Below are 20,514 nucleotides of genomic sequence, written 5' to 3' on the forward strand. Positions count from 1 at the left end.
TAAGCATCTGTTTGATTCCCCTGAGGTTTCTCAGAGTGATCCATATTCTCTGTCTGATCTAATCAGTAAAATACTCGTCGATGAATTGATTTGTTCAGATGGCCCTTCCAGGCTCCGTCAGCGGGTTTCCACCGATGCTGCAAGTTAAAGTTATTTCCCTGATTTGTGTAGTGTCACTTTTTTGGATGTTGTTTTTCTACACTGCTATTAAGATAACACGGAAACAGAAAGCAGTTTCAGCAGAACAGTATCAATCTCTTAGTATTGCATTAATAAGCATTAATATTTAAAGGTGCAGTGTGTAATTGTTAGAAGGATCTCTTGACAGAAATGCAAAATAATATACAAAACTATATTATCAGGGGTTTATTCAGACCTTTTTATAATGAACCGTTATGTTTTTATTACCTTAGAATGAGACGTTTTTATCTCCATACACTGAGGGTCCCCTTACATGGAAGTCGCCATTTTGTGACGCCATGTTTCTACAGAAGCCCTTAACAGACAAACTTTTTTACTAAATTGTCTCAGACGATAACATGTTTTTACGGTGGCGGCTACCGTAGCTTCTCTGTGCGTTTCAAAAGCAAGTGGTGAGCAGTGGACTGAACCGTTGGTTGCAATTCGCAACTTCACCATTAGATGCTGCTAAAATTTACACACTGCACCTTTAATTTTTAGTGTCAAATCATGATGTATAATTTTGGAAAATAAAGTGCCATGAAAAATCTGAGACCACAATGGAAATATTCATAAATGTATTTTTTATTTTCACATTATTTCACATATTTTCATTTCTGTATTTTTGTAAGATGTACATACAATCTTAAAAATAAAGGTGCTACGCAATACCTTTTACAACTGGCCATTAATGGGGTGGTACCCTGAGCGTACCGTTTTGTTACTTCTAGTTAGTACCTAAATTTTGTTCATAATTGTAAACTAAGGACCTACCTGTATTGTGTACCTTAACTCATTCCCCGACAGCCAACAGCATTTTTTGTGATTTTCAAAAAAGTTTCACAAAAGCCTTTTAGGAAAATTTTCTTCTAATAATATATAAACTTACAAATATATCAAATGAAAGAACCGTTCTCTGCTTTCAAACAAACAATAAACAAATAAACAAAAAAATATTTTTAAAATGAGTAAATAACGAAATGTTAACAGTTGTATAACAGCATATTGGATACGTGCACATTATGTCCTAAGCGAACGGCACCCCAAATAAACTTGGCACTGGTGATAATGTACATTATACTGCGGGCCTATTAAATGCTTTATTCTGATTGGTTGAGTAATGTTCCATGTGTGTTGATTATCTTTCTGTAAAACACACACCTAATCTGTCAAATGTCTTAAAAATAGGCACCAGAGCAATGTTTGTGGTAACCATGGTATAAGAGGAATAATTGACGACGGGTTTCATTATAAAAAAATTATGCACATCGAAGGTGGTAATGCAGCACAACGCAAAGCTTTTCGTTAATTATACCTTGTGTACACAACAAGAATAAAAGTAAAAATGATGAGCTGAGCGTTTCACCCAAAGTTTAACATTTTTAAACTCTGGGCGCTCAGCACGGAAAAAAAATGTTCCATTGGAAACAATTGAAAACATACGCCGGCCGCCCGGGTAAATGCTTTGGTGTACATGCCCCCTTAGCATTAAGCCCTGACTTTGACTTAAAGGGCCCTATCTTGCACCCAGCGCAATTGACTTTGTCAGTGACGCATGTATCATTCCTATTTTGCACCGGCGCACAGCGTGTTTTTCCCTCCACACACGCATGTCGGCAAACTAGGGAATGAACTTGCGCTCCCTGGGTGGTTCAGTGCAAAAAAGGAGGCGTGTTCCAGCGCAAACCATCCCTGATGCTATTTTGCAGTTTCAAAAAACAATTGCGCCACTGACCAAAAAAAAAACTAGTCTAAAGTCAGTGGCGCGTTGCGCGTACGTGCTCATTATGCTATTTTAAGGGCGCATGCTTGACCATAATGTATAGCGTGCACAACGCCCACACACTTTGCTTATCTAATCTACACAGATGCAACAGTTATTTTTGCAAATCATAAATTGTTACAATAAAAAAATATTAACACATGAGATAAGGGAAATCATAGTGGTGAGCATTGTGGTGATAGTTTTTATTTATTGTGTGGCTGCGTAAAAAAATTCTCGCTCAAATAACGATTAAAATATTTTCATAAGTTTGTTGTGTGGCTGTATTACGTTTATTTTATGTAAATAATAATTAAAATGTTTTCATAAGAAACCTTAATGTATATGAACTTGTTTTGTAAGTGTACTTTGGGGTTGGACCTTGCTTGCGTTTCTTGGGTCCGACTTCAAAGCCCCCAAACCCTTTCAGCGGTGAGGGTGGACGCAGCGATGTCCTCTGCTGGCGTCAGGTCATGTGTAGAGGCAGATCCACCTCCCGTTACACGGCGTGCCCGATTTATGCTGGCAAGCTTGGGATTCCCCCGTCTCCTGACATCATTGTAGCGCTTGGTGCAACGATGGGGATGCCAGCTGATGAGACAATTGTGGCTATTTCCTCTCCCGCCTGTTTAACCGACGCTGATTTGTGCGGGTTTCTCCCATCCCCATACAAAACAACTTCTCTGTCTTTGACTGCTCTTACAAGAACGTCGGTCTCCTCGGCTGTGAACCGCTCCTGGCGTGCGCCTGGTAAATCCGTCATAATAATAGCAACCCGCCATGGAACTTGCACCCTTGCGTTTAAAGGGAATGTTGGATAGCGTTCTGATTGGTTTATTTGACGTTACGCCCAAACCACACCTATGAATAATGAACCTACTTCAGACCAACCCCTTATTGATTTGCGCCTGGCGCTAGAGTTATTTCTCCCGCCTGGAAAATAGCAACAGCGCCCAAGATCCGCCCACAAAGTCACTTGCGCTTCGCACTTGCGTTTCATGTCGTTAAAATAGGGCCCAAAAGGTTCTTGGAGAACAAAAAATGGTTCTTCTATGGCATTGTTGTAAAGAAGCTTTATTTTTAAGAGGCAGCTCATTAGGTTTTAAAACAGAGTTATTGTTTATTATTGCAGCATATACGTCAGTAAGGCTTGAGTTGGTACTGAAGAAAATATCAATGAGTTCGGGCTCTCCGAAATGACTCCAGTTTTTACCACTGAAGCGCTCTCCACCTCAAATGGATCACTGGGGATCGTTCTAAACACTTAGTTTACAGTACGTCGAATTCATCAGCTGAGCCCATCTTCTACTCTAATAATGATATTCCTTAGAGAAGTGGCCCTTAGAGAACCGACGACCACAGACTCATTACACAATTAAGCCATCTGCGATTAGACTGAAGAGATAATTACTTGGTCAGTTTGGTGCTTTGTTAAGAGTGACTGGTGCTGTAATACTGTCCGGTCAAACGTACTGCTCATTTTATTTACAATTTACTGAAAAGGCCTAGCAATTACCCCAAACCTCAAAGGAAAATGTTGTGCTTGGTGCAATCAGGTTTTCCATGTAGCAACAACATGCAGGATTTTTGCTTTTCAAACACACAAACCAATGGGTTTGTACCAAAATGACTTGTTTCTGAAGCAACCAGGATCCATTTTAAAAACAGCATTGATCTTGGATAGGTTGGCCTGCAGCCCTGCACCATGTGCCTATCCAGTATTAGCATTAAGGAGCAGAAAGCAGTGTGGGTGTATCAGCTGCAGTGAGGGCAAGTGCACTGAGCGCTGATGTGATCGCCAGTATGGGATTTACAAGCTGTGGAAATTTTTTACCACATTAGAAAACAGAAATGAGTTTGAGAAAAGTTGTAACAACCCATCCGGTGAAATCACGGTTGGAGCTATGCTGTTTGAAAATCTATCTATCTATATAGCTTGCATATTAAATTGTAGGCTATTAGTTAACGTTAAAGCTACATGGTTATAAAAATATATAGCTATTAGGAACAGCTATTGGGTAAAATATATAACAATATATATTCATAATATGATATATTCGTAGTGCATCTACGTCTGTTAGACACTAAAATGTCAAGTTCAGCGTAATATGATTGAGGTGCTAATGAGTCTGAGCGTATTGATAACTGTGTGTGTTTATGTGTGTGTGTGGTGTCAGTTCAGTTAAGACCATATGGAAGACACCACCTGGTGTGTCTGATCATCTTTAGAGAAAAAGATCAAAGCAAGAAGCGACATCATCACACAGTCAATCACCGTAATTACCCGTAGCGTTTATTCTAGAAATTAGCGGGATATTTTTCACTCGCTCATCTGTAAACTTTGGAATGAGTCGAGATGTCAAAACGGCTGATTAATTGATGCATCTTAATAAAGCCACTGAACAGTCCAATGATTTGCTTACCAACCACACATTATACGTTATCTATACAGACACAAAGCAGCAGAGAAAGTAAAACACACAACAAAGCGGGTTAAGTTTACAGTTTTTCTCAGTCGCTTTGGAGAATTTCTCAGATCAGAAATTAACTTTGCTCAACTTCCACAAAATTAACTCAGTTGTGCACAACATAAAATCAAATTCTTTGTTTGGACAAATTGCAAATGCTTTGATACAATGCAGATGATTATGTACAGTTGTCTCCAGTTTTCTAAATTTTCAGTTTCTTATGTCATTTTCATCAAAATGCATTATACTGGTTTTTAGTTGAAGCATTTTTTCTATAGGTTTTTTAGTATTTTTTTTAAATGTATACTGAATTGATAAATTGGTATCAGGTGAATCTTGAAATTTTGAGTTACAGACAATGTGTTATTCCTTACAGTGTACAGAGAACCTTTCTAATTTTGTAAAATTTTATTTATAAAAATATAAAATATGTTTGTTTTTTAATCACAATGTGAGTAAATTTTGTTTACAGAAAAAAGGTGAAAATGTGAATTCGTCCATAGTTTACATCAGAAAATACACTTATAATTGTGTACACTTTGTATATTGACAATATGGCTAAACATTTTGACTGTCATGCAGGCATGTTCACTGACATAAAAAAACTTTTGACAGATGAACTAAGGATTTTGAACAAGTTACTGTCTTTTGCAAGACATGCATGATGTTGGGCAGTTTGTACGAATTGTTCTGAGAAATTAAAATTGAAATAAAAATGATTCGAGAAATGCTCCAAGGCAACTGTAAACTCTGTCAACCCCTGTTACAATATATTGCATCATCACATTTATTTAAAAAAAAATGTATAAGTTGTGGAGCACCAAACTAGACATACACCCACCTAAAGGATTATTAGAAACACCTACTAAAACTGTGTTTGACCCCCTTTTGCCTTCAGAACTGCCTTAATTCTACATGGCATTGATTCAACAAAGTGCTGAAAGCATTCCTTAGAAATGTTGGCCCATATTGATAGTATAGCATCTTGCAGTTGATGGAGATTTATGGGATGCATATTGGGTTGAGATCTGGTGACTGTGGGGGCCATTTTAGTACAGTGAACTCATTGTCATGTTCAAGAAACCAATTTGAAATGATTCGAGCTTTGTGACATGGTGCATTATTCTGCTGGAAGTAGCCATCAGAGGATGGGTACATGGTGGTCATAAAGTGATGGACATGGTCAGAAACAATGCTCAGGTAGGCCGTGGCATTTAAACGATGCCCAATTGGCACTAAGGGCCCTAAAGTGTTCCTGACTCTACCATCTGAATGTCTCAACAGAAATCGAGACTCATCAGACCTGGCAACATTTTTCCAGTCTTCAACTGTCCGATTCTGGTGAGCTTGTGCAAATTGTAGCCTCTTTTTCCTATTTGTAGTGAAGATGAGTGGTACCCGGTGGGGTCTTCTGCTGTTGTACCCCAACCGCCTCAAGGTTGTGCGTGTGTGGCTTCACAAATGATTTGCTGCATACCTCGGTTGTAACGAGTGGTTATTTCAGTCAAAGTTGCTCTTCTATCAGCTTGAATCAGTCGCCCATTCTCCTCTGACCTCTAGCATCAACAAGGCATTTTCACCCACAGGACTGCTGCATACTGGATGTTTTTCCCTCTTCACACCATTCTTTGTAAACTAGAAATGGTTGTGCGTAAAAATCCCAGTACCTGAGCAGATTGTGAAATACTCAGACCGGCTCGTCTGGCACCAACAACCATGCCACGCTCAAAATTGCCCATTCTGACATTCAGTTTGAAGTTCAGGAGATTGTCTTGACCAGGACCAAACCCCTAAATGCATTGAAGCAACTGCCATGTGATTGGTTGATTTGATAATTTTGGTCTAAAGCGCATGGCGCAGTCTAAAAGGACGTGTCAGAATCCACTTTTGCTAATTTAACGACGAGAAAAATGGTTTGTGCGCCTAGCTTAAAGGCCTAAAAAGTTGTTCCTATTCTCGTAATGGTTGTGCTTTGGGCGTAACATGCAATAAACAAATAAGAGTCTCATTTCTTATCCCCTTTAAAAGCCAGTTGCATTGGTCCCCAATTTTGCGGTCATAGGCTTTGGTCTGAAAACGAGGTGTGTTCAGGCGCATTGTTCGCGAGTTGCTATTTTGAGGCAACAACAGTTGCTCACATCATACTGATTCCCTATTTAGATGGCGGAATTTGTAAATTGAAAAACTAAGTGGAGCTAGATATTTGCTCTGTGTTGAAACTAGCAAAAAACACATACTTTCGTCGCGCTGCATTGCGCCGAGCCCCTAATTTTCTTTTGCACAAAATGTTGTCAACCCAGTCCCAGTTACACTTAAAGTTAGCACAAGATTATCATTACAATGACTGTATTGCTTTATTTATGGCACTGTACACTCTATATCTGTCAGATTAAATATCAGGCAGTGTATACACACACTAGCCTCATACACACAAGTAAATAGCACTAAAAAGTGCGAAAACTACTCTGTTATCACTGTCAACAGTGAATCTCAAATTATATAATTACAAAATATCAACCAGTGCCATTACCCAAATGATTAAAGTAACAGTGCTGAGACTGTCATAACACTACTGTATAATGATCTCACCATTAAAGCAACACAAACACATCTACCTCCATTTGTTGCAAGATGTGCTAAGTGTTACAAAAAGCACAACAAATGCTCTTTTGGTTTTGGCATCGCTGAATTACAGCACTGCATTATGATGACTGATAGGTAGCTGTTGCTTGTGGCCACATTGTGCTATTAAGAGAAATGTCTTGCGGCATCAATCACTCGCAGAAATGTATTAAAAAGTCATTTCGGAACAAAGATTCCTAATGAAACAAGCGGAATGTTCATCTATTAATGCATATTTGTCTATGACTACAATTATTTTTTAATATTTTATCATTTTGTAATATGACCTTATATGTAAATGACCTAGAGATCATTTACAACTGTTTTAAACGTACCCAGATCTGACAATACATATCACAAAGTACATTAAAGTCTGTGTAAAGTCATTTTAGAGAATTGTTTTTTAACACATTGAAAATTTTATAAATGTATTGCTGAAACATGTTACAAAGACTGTGAACTATGTAGTACTGAATTGTGTGAATTGTGGCTAAAACGGTGGCTCGATGATGCACTGGAGCCATCGATCATGACCCGCCACAACATAATCACGAACATTCATTCAGGTTGTAGTGGAGTGGGCGTGGCTTCAGCGCCAACAGCAGACACGCCCCAACATTTGATAGCATAGAATCGTGCCTGTTTTTCCAAGATTTTTCTTATTTTATTTAATTGGCAGTTTTTTTAATTATTCAGATTTGGCTGTGTGGTTAATATCACATTTTTCTGTGAGAACACATTTAATATCGGACTTTACACAGACTAAGCACTTTATTCAAAATGGAAGAATGAGGTAAAGTGTGTGAAAGATTTTGGGTATGCCTAAATAAAAATGATAGTAAGAGTTGCATCCAGTTGCGTATGTGACCCAGTCTGTGAAAACTCTGTTTTCTACATCTCACAAAATATAAAGAACATTCTGTGAAAATATTGACATGTTTAATGTAATATTGACTGAGTAAGGTCATGTAAAAGATAAAAATTAATGTCATATTTCTGAGAATGTCACATTCTCTATGATTCTGACTTTGTCTCTGTTTTCCTCTCTTCCAGCATCCATCATGAATCCCATGTCACATCTATACTACAAAAAGACCAGCTACTCTCCATACCGCGACCGGATCCCGCTCCAGATAGTCCGGGCGGAGGTAGAACTTTCTCCAGAGGAGCGTTCTTTCCTTTGCGCCGTGGAAAAGGGCGACTATGCAGGTGTCCAGCATGCCCTGCGTGAGGCCGAGGTGTATTATAACATCGACGTGAACTGTGTGGATCCGTTAGGCCGCAGTGGGCTGCTAATCGCTATAGAGAACGAGAACTTGGAGGTGATGGAGCTTCTACTGGACCACGGGGTGAACACCGGAGATGCGTTGCTCTATGCCATCCGCAAAGAAGTAGTGGGGGCTGTGGAGTTACTGCTGTCCCATAGGAAACCCAGTGGAGAGAAACAGGTCTGTTTGTGTTTTGGGGCTTTATATGCATATCACCAATTAAAAAGACCAGTTGGTATAGATTTACATGCTGGTCCAGATATGTTTCTGATTTTTAGTGCTGGTTGGTGCGGCTCTGGCAGGTGGAACAGAATAGCCAGACCTTGGGAATTGTACTGAATTGAATGAGTTTCTTATTGATTACATTACCCCCCTGCCTAAATAATTATAGCTTAGTAAGTCAATTAACCAGCTCAACCTATTACACAAGGCAGTAAGCGAACGTCAATAATTAATGAGTTTAATTCATTTGAAAATCATTTTTTGAACGATTAATTATAGTAATACAGTAATTGCTTTATTAAGCAGACTATTGGTTGTGCTGTATGTAAATTGTTTCATGCAGCTAGGGAGGAAAAGCTATAGAACAGTGTGTGTTGTGTATTTATTGACTTTTTAGCATCACACAGTAAAAATAACAGCCAGATTTATTAAATGCTCTAAGTAATTTGTAAAGTCTGCATTTTTATTGGAAAAATACAGATGTTAAAAACCATTAATTTTACCAAGCATCATGAAAATCATTAGTTCAATGTTTTTTTGTGTGCATCCATTGATTTTTATTTTCTAACCCGTCACACACAATAGGATGTGGTTTAATTTATTTGCACATTAAAAATTAAGGTCCTACGAAATGGTTCATGGCACCGATGCCAAAGAACAATTTTTGGTTCCCTGAGAAACCTTCCAGTCTAAAGTACTCAAAGGGGACATATCATGAAAATCTGACTTTTCCATGTTTAACTCTTTCCCCACCAGCGTTTTTTTTTTTTTTTTAAGTAGCCAGTCAGCGCCAGCATTTTTCATGATTTTCACAAAAGTTTAATGCCTTCCAGAAAATGTTCTTCTTTAAATATATAAACATACAAAATAATGAATCAACAGATCCTTTTTGAAGGACTTTTGATAGACATCAGATTCAGAGCAATCCTCAAAACATACACAGACATACAGCTGTTTGCCCTAGGGTGATACTTCCGGGTTTTATAAGTTACCTGGTGGATAATGGCAGGGAAGCGTTTTCTATTAATTGACTAGTTAACTCGTCAATGGTGCGGAAGGAGTTAAGTGGGTCCTCAGTGCTTGTAATAACCTAGAAAATGTGAAAAAGAACAACCCAGTAACTTAAGTTTTGATAAACCATTCTCTGCAAGCATGTGAAAAAATAGGTCAATAAAATTTGGCTCCCCTTGTGATGTCAGAAGGGGATAATACCGCCCCTTAATCTAACCACGGCACTTACATTTAGTGCAGAAATCAACTCAATTGCATTCAAAAGGACACAGGCCAAAATGGCACATTGTTATATTTTGAGCTAAAACTTCACATTTATTTGACATCTTAGTCAAGTTTTGTGAAATGTCCCTTTTAAAAGTACCATTTGAAAGTGCATCTGACATGTTTTCTTGTAAATTAGCATTTTTATCAGGCTCTTTTTCCGTGGCCATACCACGGACTTTCTTTGCCGTGTCATTGTCGCGGATTGGTTGCTCAGCTGTTTTGTCCTATTTTCTTACCATTGTCACTTCGGTTTAGGATTAGATTTACATAAAAAAGGACATCCTTACCCAAACCCAACTCTAACCCTAACGCCAGACAACAATGGTTTAAAATTGTGAAAATATAAAAGAATAAATCAGAAAAAATAGTATAAACCAATACTAACGTGACATCCTAACGCAAACACCAAGGGCCCTATTTTAACGATCTGAGCGCATTGTCTAAAGTGCACGGCGCATTGTCTAAATTGGCGTGTCCGAATCCACTTTTGCTAATTTAACGATGGGAAAAATGGTTTGTGCGCCGAGGGCATGGTCGAAAAGGGTTGTACCCATTCTAGTTATGAGTAATGGGTGTGTTTTGGGCGTAACGTGTAATAAACCAATGAGAGTCTTATTTTTTCATCCCCTTTAAAAGCCAGTTGCGCTGGCGCTATGTCTAATGCCTATTTTGATGACGGACTTTGTAAACTGAAAAACTAAGCGGAGGAAGAAAACCCCCAGTTTAAGAATAATGTTAAAAAAAATGTATTGAAATTTTTTTTTTTTTATTAAAACTTTTAAAAGCCGTTTTCTTTCAGTCATAGAAGTAAAAATAGCAGGCTATTAATTGCTGTAAATGTATTGATATTCTACATAATCATTGTAATCTCATAAAATAATTTGCAAATATGCAAGAAAAGCTTACTTTATTTGTAACAAACAAGCGATAAAGAATTTATTAACGTGTGGAGAGCAGAGTCAACATATACAATAAATCTGTGGGTAGCATTTAAAAAACATTTTAAAATAAATGCATTTGTTTAAAGCAAACCATTTATTTACTTACCAGGCTACAGGTGAAGCTGCTCTTTGCGCCTCTAACGTCTCATAATCGGTCCTCATTTATGTCCAAGAGACTCAATAATAATCTTTCACATTCAATCCTTTAATCTTTTTATATTTGAAAAGCGTTTTTGTGCTGCTGAGCATTCATTTGTGATAAGCAAACCTGCGTTGTCGTCCCGTTTTATATAGCGCATATTTCTAACGCGCTCTCTAAATAACAAAAAACATATTTTGCATATTGACTTTAGACTTTAGACCACTGCTGCGTCCGAAACCGCCTACTTCATACTATATAGTACGCGAAAAGCAGTAGGCGAGGCGAGTAGTATGTCCGAATACATATTATTCGTAAAACAGTATGCGAAAAGTACTCGGATGACCTACTACTTCCGGTTAGATTTTGCAGTGCGCATACGATGGACGCTTCACTATCCCATGATGCCCCGGGAGAGGAGTTATCCAACGAAGAAGAAGAGGCATGCAGCTATTTTCGCGCTGAAATGACATGACTTGATTACGACGTAGCAACATGGCGGATGTAGTACGTCCGAATCTCATTCATACTACCAGGATTCATACTATACAGTACCTACTGTTTTAACGCCAAGTAAGTAGGTACTTCATCTAATTCAGTACCTACTATACAGTATGCGGTTTCGGACACAGCCCAGGTTTTTGTTGGTCAATGGCCTAGTCTATTTTAGTTGCCTCAAAATAGCAACGCGCCAACAATGCGCCTGAACGCACCTAGTTTTTAGATCAGAACGCCCATTGGCACAAACATGGGCGCACATGCATTTGCTATTTAAAGAACGTTGCGCTAAACGTGAAAATTATAATTGCGCCGGGTCGAAAATAGCAAAATACACTTTCGGCACGCTTTGCGCTGCATTGCGTGAGGTGTATAGAGCCCTAAATATAACCCTAAACCGTAGCGACAATGGTTTGAAAATAGTAAAAAGCAGTTGAGTAACCAATCCATGACAATGACATGAAAAAAAGTCTGTGGTACGGCCATGGAAAAATGCGGAGATCCGTGACAATGCTAAGGAAAAATTTGCAAAATATTCCGTGACTATACCACGGAACTTTGTGAGATCATGTTGCAATCCTTATATAGGGTTAAAACGCTTGCACCTTTATGTACGTGCACTGTTGTTTATACAATTCGTCTTCCGTGCCTTAGAGGTACTTCCTGAAAAATTGTCATAGCATTTAATGTATTCTGTAATTCTGATTGACCTGAGGCCGGTATTAAACGGATTTGGAGTGAAAGTTTTTAATGAATGTATAAGACATGCCGAGAGCATTCAGTTAATATCATGATCTCATTTTTGACAGAGTTGGGGTTTAGTGGCTTTTGCTAAGATCTTCATTTCTTTCTCACCTTTTTATAGTCTGTTGTAGGCTACGTACGTCCTTTTGTGCAACAGAAATGTTGCTTGTACAACTTGTATGCAGACTGTGTGTCTGTTGCTTCCTAACAGCGTGTATGCGGCTGGAAACTGTTCATATGTGTGGTTGTAACATGCACATGTGTTTGGATGAGGTGGTTTTTTAGTAGAAAGGTACAGTATGAAGGCAGAGATTTGTGTTTCGGATTTAATTTTCACCTCACGTAGCACGATAAATCGTTATTGGATTGCATTTTGTTATCCTCTAATCTTTACCCCATTCAAGGGTAGATTAACATCAGACGCTTGAGTTCCTGTATTCTCACTCATTGGGTCAGCAGTGGGCACATGCTTCATTTCGTCGCCAGTAGAGAATGAAGGGGAAATGGACTTTTAAGCGAGTTTTGGTAACATACGCTGAAAGAGGACAAGTGACAGTGGCATACAGCGTGAAGCTTGAATCAGTGCTTGAAGTTAATGACATTTTTAAAGGAGAATCTGAATCATTTATGTCTCATCTCCAGCTGAATGGATAGAAATGATGAAGTGTAGAATTTGCAGAAACTCTCACTAAACGATTTTATTGATTTTTAAATCATGTTATTCATACGCAGCAGTTGCATTAGGAAAACTTTAGTTAATATTGTATTTTTTTAGTCTTTCAATTCCTGATCAGTTAAAAATAACTAAACTTATTGTTGATTAACATTTCATATATCCATCATTGTTTTAATCCCTGTCTGTCTTTTATGTAAGTATAAATTGACAAATCTAACTGTATTTTCACCAAAATACAGCAACACTGAAAAAAATTATTCATTGAATTTAATCAATTTTTTTAAGGTAAGTGGTTGCAATCAATTTGTTTGAGCTACATTTAAACAAAAAAGATTAGTAATGTAAAATAAAAAATAAAACTTTTGTTTAAATGTGGCTTGGGTGGATTGATTGCAGCCACTTACCTTGAGAGAATTGATTGAATTCAATGAATAATTTTTTTCAGTGAAAGTTGAATTGAGCAGACAGCTTTTGACATTACCAATAAAATGTACTGTATAGGAAACAGTTTTTCCCTTTAAAAATTACTAAGTTTATTTATCAAGCCAGTGGTTTTCAAACTGGGGGCCGCGAGATTCGCCAGTTTTATGACATTTTATAAAATACATTAATTTATCGTGAATTCTGTGTAATTAAACCTAACAAATAATAAGCCAACTAACCAACAGCACTACTAGGTATAATTTTATATGTTTTGTTTAATTAAAATATTACGTTTTAAAACTGTTTTTGTCATAAATTTTCAAAAAAATGCACTGTACACAAGAGGGGCCGCACGCTGAAAAAGTTAGGGAAACACTGTATTAAGCCATCATCGCTGTGCAATTATCTACTCAGTTGCATTGCATTTCGAGCCATCCCATTCCCTGATGGATTTGACGTACATAATTGTATGACTTTAAAATAAAACTAAAGCTGTTCTGAAAAAAGGGCTTCCTATGCATCAAACGTAAGTGCATTAACCAAAATAAAGCCGGTAGCTAAGTTTGTGTTTAAGCTTTATGATTTGATCTTATGAAGTGAACTGTGGCGGTGCAGATATATCAAGTGAGATTGTTGCAGGAAGTGCCGTGGGGCCTTAATTTGGAATCTTGCCCATTTACCGTGTGCCTGCCGCTCAGAGCATGGGCTATTTTGCATTGCTATCACTATAGCAACCCTTGCAGCCACTCGGGAGTTCTGGGGGAGGACTGTTATACTAATGGACTGTAAATAAATCTTAAAATAAAATGCGTTTGCAAACCTCAGTTACTCACTCGCTGGCTTGTAACACTGCCGTACCACAAATCATATTTCCGTAATGTTTTCATGGCAGATGCGGGTGAATTTATGAGAGGTTTGAGTATTTTAGCCATATAGGCCACTTAAAAATGTATGAATTATGACTTGATTTATGATGAATACCTGTTCGCATGCTGTCAAGTGAGGGCCATCTGCTTTTAAAGGGGCCATGGCAGAATACTTTTTTAAGATTTCAAATAAATCTTTGGTGTCCCCAGAGCACATATGTGAAGTTTAAGCTCAAAATACCATATAAATAATTTATTATAGCATGTTAAAATTGCCATTTTGTAGGTGTGTGCAAAAATGTGCCGTTTTGGGTGTGTCCTTTAAAATGCAAATAAGCAGATGAAATTCAAACACTGATCACAATGATGGTGGTTTGTTGCAATTGAAACTCAATTGTGCTTTTCTCTGCACTAAATGGCAGTGCTGTGGTTGGATAGTGCAGCTTAAGGGGTGGTATTATTATAATAAGAGGTCCGTATGACATCATAAGGAGAGCCAAATTTCAATGACCTATTTTTTCATGTGCTTGTAGAAAATGGTTTACCAAAGTTACTGGGTTGATCTTTTTCACATTTTCCAGGCTAATAGAAGCACTGGGGACCCAATCATAGCACTTAAACATGGGAAAATTCAGATTTTCATGCCATGGCCCCTTTAAAAAATATATCATGGTTTTTATCTCCAAAAACAAATAGGATAACGGGGGAAGGATTTGTGACAATGGTCAACTAGTCTTCCAACAACGGATTAGTCAGTTAAATTAATGTAGATTTTACTTATGTAATATGCAAATAAGCAAGAATAATTTACCAAAAAATAATTTTAGCAAAAATAGCTAACTTTATGCAATGATGTATGCAAATTAAAAACAGAGAAAACTACTGTATTGAATGTCTAATGTAAGCATACCCCTGACAAAATTCATCATAGTAATAAAAAAACTTGAAAATAAATACAAATAATACAAATATAACCCCCCAAAAAACATTATTTGCTATAGTAACCATAGTTTTAATAATTATTACTTATTACTTAGCCAAAAAAACAATAATGGTTACCACACTTTTACTAAAACTATGGTTCACTTTTGTACGGAAGTGTCCTTGCTTTGTTGTGTTTTGAATTTTTTTTCATAGTTCATAATTGAACTTGAGTATAAGCCTGCATCATTCAAAAATGCCTCATTAAGACGAAATAACACACATAAGTCACAGTAGACTATACGTTGCGTTTATTTATAAAATGATTTCACAAAATCCAAGCCGAAGAACAGATTTAATCTGGAAAGGGAAGTTATACGACTAAACAATAGCAGACAGAACAGCAGGCTAAATAGATGCTGTACGTTAAAGTAATATTATCAGTTATTAAAGCGATAACCCATAGCATACAGAACTTACCTGGACGGTTGAATCGGCTAAATTAACCCGAACAAGCCAACTAGCGTGAAGTTTGCAGGCTCGTCATTCCACATTACTGAATCCATTGAATTACAGAAATACAGAAGCAGCATATGGCGGACTCTCGCGGCTGTAGACGGTAAAGTTGTCTCTTGCCTCATAAATGTCAAAATTAATTCATACTGACTTACAAGGCGCACCTGACTATAAGGCGCAGCACCAGCCAAGTTATGAAAAAAAAAGGGGCTTATAGACCGAAAAATACGGTATATCAGCACATGCATGTGATTTAAACCCATGACCTTGCCGTTCCAAACTCCGAGCTCTACCAGTTTAGCTACGGGAAAGAAGATACATGAAAAGACCTTTGGACGTGTGGGTATGTAATATATGGGTAGAAAAGATAGAAACAGAGGTGAAAGACAGCAAGAAGGAGAGGTTAAACAGAGGAAGGGATCTGACTGACTTGTGATTCATCTTTCTGACAGGGTTCAGCTCCCTCAGCAGCTCATGGTGTTGTTATATGTGGTTCTCCTCTATCAAGTCTCTCCTCTTCTTTCTTTCTGTTCACAGTCGCTCATGTGTCATCTCTTTCTGTCTGTGTAAAATATCTGTGATAGGTGAAGTGTGAGGCAGAGGAGGCGGGGCTTCCGGTTGACACATGTTCTGGACTTTACTGTTATTAAATTTCTCTGAAAATATGCGTCATGTGAAAGATGTTTATTGGAGTTTTAATCCTTTCTATCTTGTTTTATGAAATAAAAATCACAATCAAGATGTTTTTAATATTTTAGCTGTTTGTCGGAAACTTTTAATGATGTCTTTTGCTCCTTTTGTTTCTATGTGTTGACACACTCTCTCATCTATTTTAATTTAGAAGAGATTTTTTGAAGAGATCTCAACAATGTCTCAAATTGTACACAGATTTGCAGTTATATCACAGTTTTGGGATTTCCACATGAACGTGAAGTATTAGGTTGACCAGAAAGCACATTTAAATACGAAATTAACTTGTCTCAGCATTACTTTTGTGTAACATTTTTTATGTAACATTTTCAAACTTTATGATTCCAAGGACCCCCAAATATGATAAACCTTTTGTGAGGGACCCCCTTTCCAAAACTACATTTACAGGAATGCCTTATGAACCAGAGTAAGATAATTCGGACTCTAAGAAAAAACACACACATAAAGATACAAAGCAAATATTTTAGAAATAATATATACATACCTAATAAATTAACTTTACAATTTTATCTTTGTCTTTTTTCTCTGAAATTTTTGGGGACCCCCCTAAAACCTCCTGGAGGCCCCCTGGGGGGTCCCCGAACCTCAGTTTGAAAGCCACCGGTCTAGAGGATCAGCGCCATTAAGTCCTTAAAGCTAAAAATGCAGACGTTAGGCATTAAATTTCTCATCTGGCATAAGCTTTAAAAGGAGACACTAAGCCCCAGAATATAGTTACAATTAAAAAATTCCAACATAACTTAGAGGATGATTGCATATAGCTTAGGCAATTTAATAGCATTTATATTTATGTTCAACTTGACTTAAGTTTGTCTCAGATTGATAAAAAATTACGATAAATTGCATAAAGACATAAAAAGATCATTTTGATATACAGTAACATTATACAGCTATATTTTAAATTTACAAATGATCAATGTGAAGAGGGGTCTTAAATATCCTGAAGGTTTTTGTTATAATGACTCACTAACTATATTATTTGGCTTACATTACTATTTACTATAGAAATTAATAAAAAACCTACTTTTTTGTTGACTGTAAATTAAACAGATTAGCAGTTGTTATACAAAAACACCAGGGGCTTAATTTATAAATGCTAGAAACTGTCCAAAATGTGATCTTACGATCAATTCTCAAAAGCGCAGACGTGTGATTAAACGAAAAGGAATAGAAAACGCGTAAACGGATTACTTTTAGATGTGAAATCTATAAATCGCAAATGATCTTGAATTTGTGCGCAGCTAAACAGTTGCAGATCAGCATTTTTTTAACAATGCCTAAAAGCAACACCAAAGAGTTTTTTTACCTTAAAATAAAGTTTCCAAAAAAGTTTCAGTGGTTCATCCACTCAAAACAGGGTGAATGGCACTTTCACATTCGCTTTGCAGCCCTCTATCGCCAAAACCGCAGTAAAGAAGTTTCCAACCGTCGGGTCCCGGTCCTGTAGTTTGAGTGAAAACTACAAAAAGACCTACAATCCAATCAGAGCCAGCTATGCTGCAGTATTTACGACAGTGGTAATGAACAATAACGCTTCTAACCTGTAGGGGGAGCAAAGAGCAAAAACTCTTTGGTGTTGCTTTAATGTCATTAACATATAAAAGAGCACCTGTCAATGTCTAAATCCTTTTCGAACAGCAAGAATGGCTTATATTTTCAAAAAACATGCAAGAATTAGATAAGCAAAAGTGCAAACGTCTCTCAAACCCTGATGTGGCGCTAAGCACTTTTAAACGTCAAACATGCACACTTTATGATCAAATCTGTGCATGTGCATGCTTTATAAATGAATTCCCATAATACCAGATTATACCAGAATTAAGTATTCTAAAGACATCATTGTGTGGACTGTGTAGCGCTGATAATTTGGTCTAGGAAAATAATTTCAAAATTGTGAAAAAAATTAAAGAGCACCTATTGTCCAAATTCACGTTTTTAAATTTCCTTTGGCGTGTAAGTGTGTATTAGTACATTAAAGATATGCAAAAGGTACATACCCCAAAGAAAAATGAAGCGAGTTATCGTCTCCAACAAAAATCTCTTTTCTTAGAGTACAACAAACACATGGATTGTAGGCAACAGTTTATTTCCTGTGATTGGTGATGTAGAGAAGATCGACATTATCATAATTCCTCTCTCTTCGGACTCACAGCCTGTAAGTTAACTCCTGTTAGCAACCAAATCTTTCAAACATGGTAAGGAGCGTCACGTTTCCGGCTGACCTCAGAGGTATTCAGGCCAATCACAACGTAAAGATTAGCTGGCCAATCAGGGACACAGAGCTTTTCAAATCCATGCGTTTCAGGAAGATAGTGAAATCTGGAGCTACAAAAATGTATGGTATGTGTAAAATAATGTGTTTTTTAACCATAAACCACGCGAACACATTGTATTATACCAAATACCCAAAATAACATTGTTTTTTAGCTATGAAATAGGTGCTCTTTAAAATTTTTACTTTTCGTTATGCACTGTGGTCTGTCAGCAAATCTAAGCACAGTTTATTAAGATGAGATATTGTAGAGAGGACACACGTAGGCCCTTTTCTCAGGAGACATATTTAAAAATCATGAGACTTCATCGGAGGTCTCCTTTTGCTCCGAGTCTCATAGCTTCCTAGGATTTTAACAATTATTTTGTTATATGGATCTCATTTTGAGTTTTTTTATCTTTCCTATGGGAAGACCTGATCTCTCTTGTCATCTCTATTGTTCTGCCTAGCAGCACGGTTTGCATTTCTGTGAAGGGTGGATTGCCACACTGATAGACTCTGCAGCTTGTGCGGGTAAGGCAGTCTATACATTTAGTATTTATTAAACACTTTTCTCTTTCTTGGCTTCCCTTTCCCAGGTCCCATCCCTAATGATGGACGCCCAGTTTTCAGAATTCACACCCGACATCACCCCCATTATGCTCGCCGCCCATACAAACAACTACGAGATCATCAAACTTCTGGTTCAGCGCAAGGTCACCATCCCTAGGCCGCACCAAATCCGATGCGACTGTGTGGAGTGCGTGTCCAGCTCCGAGGTGGACAGCTTGCGTCACTCTCGATCTCGTCTCAACATCTACAAAGCTCTGGCCAGCCCTTCTCTCATCGCCTTGTCCAGCGAAGATCCCATCCTGACTGCCTTCAGGCTGGGCTGGGAACTCAAGGAACTCAGTAAGGTGGAGAACGAGTTTCGGCAGGAGTACGAGGAACTTTCTCAACAGTGTAAGCTCTTTGCTAAAGACCTGCTGGACCAGGCGCGTAGCTCCCGTGAGCTGGAGACCATACTCAATCACCGTGACGACCAGAGCGAGGAGTTGGACCCGCGAGAGTGCAGGGATCTGGCCAAACTCAAACTGGCTATTAAATACCACCAGAAAGAGGTGAGTGGCTTCTTTAGTATGCCTATTGCTGGTCACTACCGTCTAGTGTACACTCTTAAAAGTAAAGTTTTTAAAAGAACCTTTTATTTGTAAAAGTGTAGTGCTGAACTTCAAAAAGCCAAATTTCAATCACCTATTTTTTTGCATGCTTGCAGAGAATGGTTTACCAAAACTAAGTTATTGGGTTGATCTTTTTCACATTTTCTAAAATAATAGAAGCATTAGGGACCCAATTATAGCACTTAAACATGGAAAAAGTCAGATTTCCATGAAATGTCCCCTTTAAGTGATTTTCTGATTAAATACTTTGGAAGTGTTACATTATGCACACTGAGCTTTAAACTTGCACATATAAACTTTAAACTCTTTATCACTAATGGATCATTGGACATACACCTTACCAAAGTAGCAGAAGAGCTGTATTTACAAAGTATTTTTAGTCATTTTTTACACCAGCACTTAAATACAGCATGGTGCACTTGCATAAAGGATTTCTTTCACCTGAAATTCAATTCAATGCCACAATGCCCTGCTAGAGGGAGAAAGTGAATTACTTGTCTGGGTATTGCAGAAGACCCTCAGCGTAGTCTCTAAAATATGTTTCGCCAAACCTAAAGCAACAACGGATCGTCCCTATTTCAGTCTCTTGAATAGCTTTGACTGATCCACACTGATATGTGAGAGAGATGGGTGTTAAAGGCCAGAGGCTTGATGAGATTAGAAAGACAGGAGATAGAGAAAGAATGAGAGAGGAGAACAGGGCAGATGAAAGACAAGAAGTGTAGCTCTATAATGTTTGCAGACAGAAGCAGAGTTCTTCTGTAGCTGTGTGTGCAAGAAATGTAACTTCTTTTTGAGCATGTTAAGCATACAGCTTTCTTTTGATTTATTTTACATGATTTTTTTT

At 37.7% G+C, this 20,514-nt stretch overlaps 1 protein-coding gene across 1 annotated transcript in view; it reads left to right on the forward strand.

Moving 5' to 3' along the window:
- The window catches only part of trpc5a (transient receptor potential cation channel, subfamily C, member 5a), an 83,911-nt gene that overhangs the window by 10,128 nt on the left and 53,269 nt on the right, over positions 1-20,514 (forward strand). Inside the window, exons 2-3 of the mRNA XM_055205925.2 lie at positions 8,086-8,480; positions 19,086-19,607. Of these exons, the coding sequence (XP_055061900.2) occupies positions 8,094-8,480; positions 19,086-19,607 (909 nt within the window). The 5' untranslated portion in view covers positions 8,086-8,093. The remainder of the gene's footprint in view (positions 1-8,085; positions 8,481-19,085; positions 19,608-20,514) is intronic.

The sequence above is a fragment of the Misgurnus anguillicaudatus genome, chromosome 3, assembly GCF_027580225.2.
Source record: "Misgurnus anguillicaudatus chromosome 3, ASM2758022v2, whole genome shotgun sequence".
NCBI lineage: Eukaryota > Metazoa > Chordata > Actinopteri > Cypriniformes > Cobitidae > Misgurnus > Misgurnus anguillicaudatus.